Source organism: Mizuhopecten yessoensis, unplaced genomic scaffold, assembly GCF_002113885.1.
Source record: "Mizuhopecten yessoensis strain PY_sf001 unplaced genomic scaffold, ASM211388v2 scaffold3961, whole genome shotgun sequence".
Taxonomy (NCBI): Eukaryota; Metazoa; Mollusca; class Bivalvia; order Pectinida; family Pectinidae; genus Mizuhopecten; species Mizuhopecten yessoensis.
The window spans coordinates 445,348-458,032 of record NW_018405306.1 but is presented as its reverse complement, the minus strand read 5'-3'; the positions used below and the strand labels follow the sequence as shown (position 1 = coordinate 458,032).

The window sequence follows — 12,685 nt, the reverse complement described above, 5'->3', positions numbered from 1 at the left end:
AAAATATAAAGTCTCTTTCAAGCCAGAATAACTTCATATCGCTCATTAGTAATGAAAATGACAATGTTTGTAGAAATGTTGCTAAATTTGTAATTTTTTCTTAATGATAAGGATTAATACTGCCATACTGAACCAATGACAAGACATTTGCAGTAAGAGTTGTCTCCCCATTCTGAATGGAAAAAATGGGAAAGACTACTTGATATTGCTTAAACCCTGTCTTTGCCAAAATATGAACACATATCTATATATCTAGAATTAACTTACATAAACGTGTACTTCTAAATACATATGTAAAACTCCTTGAACTTTCCGACACATCCACATGTATATAGCGTCTTTGTTTCTCAATCCCACCCCTCTCCCACCCCTCAATTTGTTTCTCTCTCTTCTTACTTTCCCTTCTATACCTCTAGGACCTACTCTAACCTATTTTCTGTCACTTCTAAACAATGCTTTTATATAACGGACATTTAGCTGTAGTTTAGTTTGACTCATAAACATAATTACTTAGAAATGATACCTGGAAATAATAAAGAGGTACCATGGCCATATCTACAGTTTATTATTATTGAATGTTTAGTTAATGGATGGTAGTCATAAATGTGTGAGAGTAAAAATGTTTATGCATGATATATTAACAAAAATTACAAACAAACAAAAGAGTGGTCTCCCCTATACCACACACTTCGTTCGTTTTTGAAGGAAATTTAGTGTAAACGAGATATACATGTATGTACTCATATAGCGAGTTGCTCAAAATTTATCTAAACACGGACTTAGATGACGTTGTTCGGTGATTTCAATAAACAGACAAATTGTTATTTTATTTGTTCATTATTATGGGAAGTGATCTTTTACTCAATAGTAGTCGTAAACTAATGGTATGACGTCGACAACGGCGAGTTCCTGTACATAAAGTATGTGCTTATGGCCGATGAGACTGATATATGAGTTATGTTGAATCAGTCGTGGTTTGATATCAAACTTTAAATAGAACAACAAAATCTTCCTCGGTGACAATTGAAGTTTTAAAAAAGATATTTAATCGGTATTTTTCTTCTTAAAGTATCACCCTCCAAGTTTAAAACCAAACATTCAGTGACTCTGTGTTTTAATTCTATTACTTTAATAAAGAAATGTAATTTGCCATACAAAAACGGGTGTACTTTAATAAGCCTGGCTTTAACGGGTCATATAATGGCATGGTCTCTCTCCGCCCGTCCGTCGTTTACAAAGTGATTCTTGTTTGAAAAATACAAAATGCAATACATCCTTTGTTTTCATTTTTATGTTTATTTCCTGCACATCTAAAGATTTACATTAAATACATATCAAGGGAAACACAATGTAGTCTAGTTATATTGTAAGACACAGCGGAGCGAATGTGTTGGATAATTAAGAACATGAAATCGAACAAGTGGCCCGACAAAGAGCATACATCGTTAACCTTTTATTTATGTTGCATATGAATTAGAAAAGTTAAAAAAAACATTGAAACATTTTGACAGCAACAAGCTATCACAAAAGAAATGCATATTTGTTCAATACATTAATTTTATGTTAACATATACATAGTTGCCTTTGAACTGAGACATCATCGATACTCCAGGGGCAACGCCCTCTTACGTTCTCCGCACCCCTGGAATATGTCATGACAAAATCGAAGGTACAAGTAAGTTATTTAATTAGTTTCAGGTATAAAAAGACCATAGGTCCAATTGCTTCTCTGATACCCGTCCTTTGAAGTGAAAAGAGGAATGACGACAGACTTCAAAGCCGTTCAGTTTTAACGTTTTGCTGCCATGCGATCCTTTTGATGTACGTCAACGGACCAAACTAGTCTACCTAATTATCATCTCTACTGTGTCGCGTCGAGAGCCTTCAACTTCGCCACGACCGTATTCTATGGTACTCAAACAATGCTAGAGGTTAACACGGTGAGATACGTTTGACATGCCGTATAAGTCGGCACAATCATACCCGATACAAATAGTCCATCAACCGGCTCTTATGTCCGATGAGTAATAACAGGGGTGCATATGACGTAAGTGAGCGTAATATGTGGAATTTTGAGAATGCTCAGCAGAAAGAATGATAGGAAATACATCAAGAACTGTTTAAGCGAGTCAAAGTAGACAACGATAAATTTGACACATCGCTACTAAATATGTATAAGCCACTATTCGTTTGGATTAAAACATCCTCTTTACTCCCAGGGTTACACTCAATTGGAAGACATCATAACGTAACACGCAGAGACAGGATTTGTAACAAATGTAATTTGTGAGATATAGAAGACGAGTTTCATTTTATTTTGATTTGTCCATTTTATAGCGATCTCAGGCACAGATGAATCCAACAATATTATTACAGAAAACCCTCGATTTTTAAATTAATACAACTACTTAGTATGAATAATGTTAGAGAGCTATCCAATTTAGGAAAATATTCATATTTAGCTTTTAAGAGGCGTTAATTTAAGGTTTATGTATTGTGGTGTAACTGTAATGTGTTAATTAAGTATTGTTATATGCACATTATTAAACGATGTTTTATGTATTCTAATTATGTTTAGAGAATGTTATATGTATATATGTTTGTACCTATAAGGCTTAGGACTTTTGGCCAATAAAAATCTAGAACTAGAACTTCAGCTCTATGCACCCCTTGAATATCTCATAGCAACATTGAAGACACACGTCGAGCTTTTTGATTGGTCTCAGGTAAAAACATCTGTCAAATCGCTAGACTGATACCTTTCCTTTTTAAGATTACAGAGGAGCAACACCCGACTTCAACGTCAGTCAATCTTTTGATGTACATCAAGGGATCAAACTAGTCTTCTTGTCTTATCCACAAAGTGGTGCACACTGAACCTTCGAATTTGTCATGACATATTCCATTTTATTTTTATCTTCTGGAAATTTAGAGATCGACAAAAGTTAAGTAACATAAGATTAACAAAAGGATATATAAAGATGATGAGATCTTACAAAAGGGAAAAACATTAAAAACAATATGTCCGGCAGATATCACTCGTGAAACATTTCGGCATTCTACCATAATCGTGAAATACTTGGTATCCAATGGGAGGCCTAATATACTCTTTATACACTAGTCTTATTTACACACTTACAATGTACATGTACCTAATGTTTTCACATAACCACCAAACGTCAATTAATAATACAATAATACCATACAGTATAAGGCATACAGTGGTACATGTACAGAGACATATATTCTCTAATTCAAATATACACAGTGTACACCATACAATAGTAATATTCAGTATAAGGTATAATAGAGGTTCCCCACCAGGTGTTGGTTGGTTGTCATGTTTATCTAACTCGAGTAAGTTAATCTTCAAATTGTATAAAGACACAAGGTGTCTTTAACAATTTGAAAATTAACTAATGAGACTTAGATAAACGTGATACCTAATCATCACGAGTTTGGGGGACCTGCTTCTCCCATAACGTTCGTATTTTATCTGAAAACCCACATTTTCCTGGAAAATACATCATGTGTGTTTCCGATTGGGGAAACAATTGCCATGGAGCATGACGTCACAATGGAAAATGGCGTCGAAAAGCATTGTTACGTGACGTCATAAATCAAAGATTGACCAATGAAACCACGTCCATGGGTAACCACACATGTTTACCAACTCCTAGCAGGTTTATTCAATGAGTCACGAATGAGAAAATCTACAATAGTTGTGGGAGAAATGTTTATTATGGTACAATGTACATTAAGATGGACGTAACACACACACATACACCACTGACACACAAAGGTGAATGCAACTTTCAAATTTTATAATAAACATGCATCATGCGATATACGGCTGTTTCGTCCTTCTAGGACTCATCGGTGGTGACAGGCCCAAAATTTTGTAAATCCAAAGTGGTCATACATGTAACACACAATGAACCTGTCATGTACACACTGTTTGCACATCACTGCTAATGTCTATAACATGAAATATTACATGACACGCATTTTCCTTAAGCTTTATTGATTGGATCATAATCAAGTGGAGGTCGGGGATTCGCGAGATTGACTCGGTGTTACTAGTTTTAGAAAAAGTAGGTAAATTTTTAAATTATGACGTCATTTCAATTGTAACGTCACAATGCTCTGTGCCAAATGCAGTATAATAATTCCTCCTTAAAAGTTTCATACATTCCATCTTGTTAAATGATTAATATTTTATTTAGCATCTAATTTAATAATTTAGGACTTTTGATGTTGGTGAATATATGGTTACATGGACCTGAGAAAGCGATATTGACCGAGACTTTATATTCACCTCAACAGAAGTCCATAATTGATAATTTACAGCATATCTTGTAAAGTATAAAATATACGAGTATAAATGAACATAAGCCTAATTTAAGCCCTATACATTTAAGTCCTAAATAGTTTATGCCCTATACATTTTACGCCCTATACTGTTACCCGTACTCTATAGCGGTCGTATAGACTTAACACACCAAATAATAACATGCAGTGTAATTTACATTCATGATCAATGTAACATGAACACGAACTGATACAATCTTCCATTAAGCTATATACACTGTCTCCATTTCATGGATACTGATACATGTCAGAAAATTAAATGAAAGTTATCCAACAGATTTAATAATCCGACAAAATTTATACAAATCATAAAATTAAAAAAAAAAAACGTAAGCCCTATAACGTACGTATATATGTTATATATGCATAGATTCAGTAAAACTCTTTATATCTAGTCAAAACTTTAACAAATTGTGTTCATGATGCAAACACTCAACCAGTAATCTTATGCACATGACACCTTGCACTTTGACATTCGAAAACAACACAGTTCACTTCTACTCCTTTGTGTATTTATGAAACATAACATATATCTGTCTGTGAGTGGATTAAATAAGCCCATTTTTTTACCTGACTCTAGTCTGTGTTTAATTAATAAACCTACATAATTTACCCGATTCTGCATGGAGGCTGATTGATTACGCATATACAGAATATCAGTTTCTGTCTGTCTGCTAACGGAATAAGTCTACATTATTTACACGATTCTGCTAATTGAAAGTTCGAAAATAAATTCCCAATTCTGTCTGTCGGCTTATTGAATAAGTCTACAAAGTTTATCCCTACATAATTTACCCGATTTTACTTCGAGGCTTATTGAAAACTTTTACAAAGTTTAACTGATTCTGTCTGTCGCCTTACTGTATACGCCGACAAAATTTACCCGATTATTCCCCGAGGCTTATTGAAAAAACAATTCATGTTTCAAAAAGGTTTTATCATCAACTTTGACTTTCATCCTCAAAAGTTTACCTGATACGTGACAATCTTAAGATTGTGTTGAATTAATTGTATTGCCGTTTGGCAATAAGCGATGCAATGAACAGATGAAAAGAATATCCGCTTTCGTTAGTAAGGACGCGTGATTCTATCTTATTATAAACACTCCCCCCTACCCAAACAGACAAAATACATATACATATGTATGTGTTAAGGTATAAATAACAACAAAATTCTATCGGTTGCAATAAAAATGTATGGAATCTCTATAAAATACAGTTGTCATGCAATGTCAAAATACTTCCCATTCCGGTATCACAATGACTGTATAGGACAACGCTTAACGTGTCAAAAACTTATTTAAACCGTTTACTGTTACACTTATATTTCTGACTTTCTTACTCGATACTTGAGACGTTTTAGAATTGCCATTTAAAAACGAATTGTATCGGTTAATATATAAACATATATATAATATAAACAATATTCAATCCCTGATAAAGGGTTGAGCCCGAAAGCATGAACCAAGAGTGATTGTTGATATTTATTCTCTGGATGTAACATAAGGTTCTGGACCATTCAATCCCTGATGAGGGGCTAAGCCCGAAAGCATGGACCAAGAGTGACTGTTGCTATTTTAACCCTTGAATGTGACATAAGGGTTTGGACCATCCAATACCTGATGAGGGGCTGAGCTCGAAAGCATGGACCAAGAGTAACTGTTGCTACTTATGATCTGGATGTGACATAAAGATGGGAACCATTCAATCCCTGATGGAGGGCTAAGCCAGAAACAATAGACTGTCTGTAGCTATGTATTCTCTGGATGTGACATAAAGGTGATGACCATGTACCCCCTGGTCCCTATTCCATTGCGTTCCCTATACGAACATTGTGATATACATTTATTCTTTTTCGTTTCAACGCCGTATTATACATAATCTTCCTACAAGAATAAATCTAAGCGTATACATGATTTACTCCTTAACATGTATGTATACAGTCTGTTATAATATTGGAATGGTGTTGCCACAAAGCGTCATTGTTATGTTAACATTTTCCAGAATTTATATCTTCTGACAATTACAGAAAAAACACTGGGGGGGGGGGGGGGGGGTTCATAAAGAATAGTGTTATCTTTCAGAACAGTCTACATCAATTTACAATATTAAAATCAAAATAAAAACGTGCCATCACGATTCGAAGAATATCATATCAATCACTCCGCCAAGAAAAATCGAAACATCTAAGTAAACCAGCACTTATACCAAGTGTCATACCGCAATGCAGTGCCGTTACTAACTATACTACTTAAACTATAAAACACCGGTAGAAATAAATCAATCATCTCCCGAAATGGTCTTAACATGAGTAGATTCTTCGTCATGCTCTGTCGGAGAAGGTGTTTCGGTAAGTAAATAGGACAGGTTTTCACAATGACCGGAAATGCCACCATTTTGAGATTGGCAGGAGTTCTTCGGGTGTGAAGTGGGATATGATGAAGTGGAACATTCACGCCGTGACCAAAAACCGCTATCTGAAACAAAAGATTCCAATGGCAGAACTCAGTAAATTAAGATTATTGAAGGGAAGATAGGGCTTAACCTAAAATCAGATAGACCATGTGATTAGTGACCCCTGTCCCACTGTATGTAAAACCACTAGAGAAATCCGCCGTAGTTTTCCGTGAATACGTTTACCTTCCCTTGACCCTGTTTCGGATGTAACTGCAGTCCGAAGTGGACAGTGTTTTGTCGTTGTACGTAACTCAGTTTGTTAGAGCGACTATATATTGCCCATGGGTCTCATCCTGGACTGACCAAATTAATTATTTCAATAAAACCACTGTTGCTGATATCTATAATGCTTCTGTAAATCTTTTTTTTTTTGGTAAAAAGTAAAAATGTTTTTCATTTCCAAAAATTAATTATGAATGCTACAGTTATGCCAGAAAAAAACATTCCCAAATACTTATTAACAGTTTTTGTCAGTGGTACAGAGACCCCCCTCCCAAAAAAAATTAAAAAAAAATAATAATAACAAAAACAAAAACAAAACTAGGACAAAAATAAAAACCTCTCAAACATTTCTTCTTTGGTGTTTATTTTACCAAAGGTTTCCAAATTGACTACGGAACAACTATACTGGTTGATGTTGATTATTACCGGTAATATACAGAAAACATCGATGCAAACTACTGATAACCCTGAGAAAACGTATACCCGGATAGTTCTGTTGAAAAGGTTCACGTTCCGCTTCGTAAATGACAAGATTTACGGATGAGTTTTGATAACTGACAGTGCATTCCATTAAGCAGAAAACTCCGGTGCTAACTTGAATATAATCTGTTGCGTTACATGTTTTTGTTTCCAGATGTTTGAATCTAATTAATTTAATGGGAAAATAAAACGCAATTATCGCATTATAAAGACAAAAGGCCCAGCGGGCCTGTATCGCTCACCTGTTTCTTTTGTTACATGCACCTGACATATAGGTCACTTAAGACCAAATTTGGTAACTACAACACAAGCCATTTTAACATCTCTTAAGCGGTTCTGAAGATATTGTTGTGTGAAACTTGAAATTTTAATTCTAAAGCTTTAAACCCATATTGACCTTTGACTCCCGACTTGCACTTAAAGTTGACCTTTGACCTCATTACTGTAATTAAGAAAACAATTCATACAGCTGGTCTACATAACATACCAAAGAAGCATGACTCTAGTCCAAATGGTTCTTAGGATATTGCTGTTTGAAGTTTTTAAAGATTAAAGATGTTGACCGCTATGACCTTGAAAGTAGGTCAAGGTCATTTTAATGAGACAATTTTATAGCACTCCATCCCAGGTACCGACAGGCCAAATATCATGACCCTGGGCCTTATGGAACTTGAGAAGAAAATTGTGAAAGCATTTAACAAAAGTTGACATTTGACCCCCGACTAGCATTTAAAAGTTGACCTTTGACCTCATTACTGTAATTGAAAAATATGTTCGCACTGCTGGTCTACATATCATACCAAAGTATCAGGACTCTAGTTCAAATGGTTCTAAGGATATTGTTGTTTGAAATTGTAAACGTATTTGACCGCTGTGACCTTGACAGTAGGTCAATGTCATTTCGATGAGGAAACTTTATAGCACTCCATACCAGGTACCTACTCGCCAAATATCATGACCCTGGGCCTTATGGAACTTGAGTAGAAGATTGTTAAAGCTTTTAACCAAAGGTGACATTTGACCCCGATTTGCACTTAAAGTTGACCTTTGACCTCATTACCGAATTGAGTAAAATATTTGCACTGCATGCCTTCATAACATACCCAAGTATCATGACTCTAGTTAAAATGGTTCTTCGGATATATTATACGACGGACGACAATCGGACGACGGACGACGGACGCCGCAGTACGGCATATTTTAGACTAATTAAAATTCAGTTTTACCTGTTAAACGTAGATCAATTTACATTTAAGTGAACATCTAAAGCGAAAGTTTGTCACTGGCGTAGAGCTCGAGGCGGACACAAAGACTAGCAAATTCAGGGAACATCTCAAAATCACAATCTACCTACACGTACCTGGCGCCTCTGCGGCTACTCTCTTGGCGTCGAGTTCACTGACCTCTGTGCACTGATAGGCTGTCTCGAGTTCACGAGCGATATTGGCATTATTGTCCTTATTGTTTAAGAGCAGCGAATTTTCCTGTATTAATGTGATGGAAACTAAAACAAAAATGATACAATTATTTGTAAGACGTGTGCCTATACTGGTACATGTTGTGTACATATACGTATTACTGTAAAAGTTGAAATTTTCGTAATGTGCTCATGTTTTCCGCATGGAGTAAATTAGCGCGAAAATACCACCACACGACTATAAGACTTATAGATTTGAGAACCATTACCAACGCGAAAATTCCGCAGGGTTTTTCTCCGGGTACTCCGGTTTCCTCCCTCACTACGAATTGAATAGAGCACCCTTCCATTATCAAGGGTATACTTCGTTTAAGGTATATAGAATTTAATAGATCTTACTGGGTTTGTTCTCCTCGGTATCTGTGGATAATTGAGAGGTTCTGGAGTCCCGTCGACGTTTACACATTATGATGAAGAGTGCAGCAACCGTTAGAAATAGCAAGCTGCCCAAGATGATAACAACACTGAAACGAACAAAAGAAGTTTTTACAACAGTTGATTTAGTACCTGTGAAACTCTCGCAGAAATTGCTACAATTATATAAAAAAAATCATTTCATAGTAGCAGTTGTAGTGAAAAATACTTAATTTACATTTGTTATAGTAGTTCAACAGAGAAGTTACAATATTCCGAGAGAAATCACAAAACTGAAAGCAGTTATGCTCTTGAATCAAAAATGTTGTTTATCTAATTCATATAAGCAGTAAAACATTTAGTTGCAACTATGTTCCTGGATAGATCGCAAAACGTAAACAATTAATAATTTATATAGAAACAACACTATATTGAATTTAAAACAACTTAAATCTACTAGTCTTTGTGACCCTAACGGAAGCTCACACGGGGTCTTTTTATGGGAGTAAACCGACGTACCCAGTGAAAACCAACGTTGTCGGTCAGATAAACCAATATTTTGTCACGCCCAATCGGAAACAAAGGTGACAGCGCTATCCGCTAACCGAGCAGCAATTGAATTGGTGACACTAACAGATTGAGAAGCAAGTATATTTTGGACAAATAGCTTTTAAATATATTCCTTTTTCATGCCTTCAGCATCATAAACAAAAACAACATCAGCTGCCGCTAAGTATAACTCTACATTTTGAAATAAATACTTCTTGCTATATCAACCTGAACCTGTTGAATGTAAGGAACAGTGAAGCTGCTGGAAATGACCCATCACATGACCTCAAATACATTGTACTATAAACTAAATGACTATAAGTGGGTACGATTGTGTGTGTATATGTACGTGAGTGTAAGCTATAATATCGCCTGTTCCGTCTTTGAGTATTGCAGAGTTATCTTCTCTTGGAAGCAGGTATTGATTGTTACGTCATTGGTTTGTGTGAGAAAATTACGTCGTTTTCTCAAAAATTGATTACGTTACTCTCACAAACAAGTGACGTAACATCGCCTACATGACACCACCCATTGTGGTTTCGTCTCACTGACCGCTGTTGGTATTCTGTTCTAATGATGGAAGACGACTCCATGGTCCGAATGTGTTTGATTTGTCGCCAGCCGTATTGCATCAAGATGTCTGGAACTGCACGGAAGTAGGAGGGCGTGTCTACAACATCCAGACTGTCCTGTGACCCTAACCTACTCTATTGTGTTGACAGACTGGCCTGTTGGTGCTGTTTTTATACTCGACAGTTTAGATTGACAAACAAACCGATGCCGACAGCCCCATAAAAAGCTTTAAAAACAGATTTTAAAAGGGGGCAAGAAGGAAACGTTGTGAAATTTCAATTTTGGAAGGTAGAATTCGCTTTTAAAAGAGAGACATAAAAATAATATCAAGATTACACAAGTGAATGATATATCAGTGAAATATTAAAAGCGGTGCAATAAGCTGTGAACTAGTTAGTCCATTACGTTATCGTGCTAATAAATATGTGATACATACAATGTACTTGTTGCTGGTCAGTGTTTGATAAACACATTGACAACCTTAATAAGTATACTGTATAAGGGTCTTTTTCCACAAATGAATACCTACATGATGTTGACACAACTAGCATCACCGGAATTGGGCATCTCTTTTGTCGTGGCTGTAATAAATGACAGTTTTGATAAATACAAAAATGTTGGTTTGTAATTACTATACATTTACGAATCCATAAAGAAATGAGAAAGATATTTATTAAACATGGTATGTCCCCCTTTAATATATTCATTTCTTTAAAATTTAGCTTGGTAACTGACAAAATGTAGACTAACTCCGTCCACACCCGCGATTGGGCATCAAAAGATATGTGATATCACTTCAGAACATTTTCTCTTAACTATTGTTCCCGCCAACTATTAAACATCATAACATTGATCTGAAATTATATTCAATATTTAAGTATGTAATACAACGCCATATATAACGTATTTTATAAACATGGGGTTAATAGAATATATGTTTCAATTTCACTTAGGATCTGCTGTCACACTGCGGACAAACTATTCAAGATTCCATTGGGGTGTTTGTATAAACAGTAATCTCTCCTTAATTTTGTTCAGAATTTACCTGATAACCAGGTAGCCTAATTGGTAAGACCAACATTATAACAATCTGAGGACCAGGGCTCGAATCAAAGTCTATTCGTTTTAGAAATGATTAACGTAAACAGTTTGCGATGTACAGTGTATAGTTACAGTTTGGCAGTCTGGGGTCTTTGATAAAAAAAATCTGCATTACCGTTTATAGGAGACCTTATCAGTTTCGGAGGAACATAAGGTGTGTCCTGGGTAGATATACTCCTCCTGTCAGTATCCCTTTAAAACAATTAACAGTGAACTATATATTGGTTACATGTATCAAACGAATTACAGTATCTATGAAAGATGCATTTGGAGAAATAATGACAGTTATCTCTGATTAATGCAGTTTTCACGAGATTTTTGTCTTCACTCCTCACGATTTTCATCCCTGCAGATCCTGTCGTTAGAAGCTGCTAATGCGGGGACCACTCTATATATTTTCGGATTTGCGTTTGAGCCCTCTACTTAGAGACGACTAAAAAACGACCAAAATGAATCTACTACACTCGTTGAACGTTCGCCAAAGTAGGGAAGGCATCCCCAGTCCGAGACATACAAACGTTCTTGAAAATGATAGTTGTTTGTCTCTGCTTAACATTCAGCTTTTGGTGTCGTCACAACTGATTAACACGTTGGCATTATATTGTGACCTCGTGGAAAACTGTGGTGGGTGCCTTCAGCTTGGTATTTCAGTGAGGCAGCTCTCTAAGTTTAAGTGAACATTCACATTCGCATGCATACATGGCACATATGGCGGCTCGTCCTTAAATAGCATTAATTGCTGTTAAATAGTACGCTAAACACAATAGCTAAATGTTGTTAACTTCATCAAGGTTTAACGACTCAATGTAACACCCGATGCATACATGCAAACGATTGCCAAATTGACATTTCAATTGAGGTTTTGATCAATAATTGTTTACATTCCTGCTATTGGATTGTGACAACTAAGATAATATCTGCTCTGGCCTAACTCACAAACTGTTAGATCAATATGCTACATACCTTGTTGTGTGTATCTCTTGAAATGGCAATAGGATCCAATGGAAAAATATAAAGAAAAACACAAGTTTAAAACCGTATAAATCATTGTCCCTGTCAACACTTTGAATGAGTTAAATCTGTATATTTTCATTGAAAAAAA

The 12,685-nt window shown here is 35.7% G+C and overlaps 1 protein-coding gene across 2 annotated transcripts in view; it reads right to left on the bottom strand.

Moving 5' to 3' along the window:
* Positions 1-6,430: 6,430 nt before the first annotated feature.
* LOC110448254 overlaps positions 6,431-12,685 on the bottom strand; it is a 32,286-nt gene continuing 26,031 nt past the window's right edge. For both annotated transcript variants that reach the window (XM_021494419.1, XM_021494417.1), the window contains exons 8-13: positions 12,547-12,562; positions 11,699-11,775; positions 11,012-11,063; positions 9,346-9,470; positions 8,890-9,033; positions 6,431-6,847 (exon numbers count right to left, since the gene is read on the bottom strand). In XM_021494419.1, coding sequence (XP_021350094.1) covers positions 6,651-6,847; positions 8,890-9,033; positions 9,346-9,470; positions 11,012-11,063; positions 11,699-11,775; positions 12,547-12,562 — 611 coding nt within the window. In that variant the 3' untranslated portion in view covers positions 6,431-6,650. The remainder of the gene's footprint in view (positions 6,848-8,889; positions 9,034-9,345; positions 9,471-11,011; positions 11,064-11,698; positions 11,776-12,546; positions 12,563-12,685) is intronic.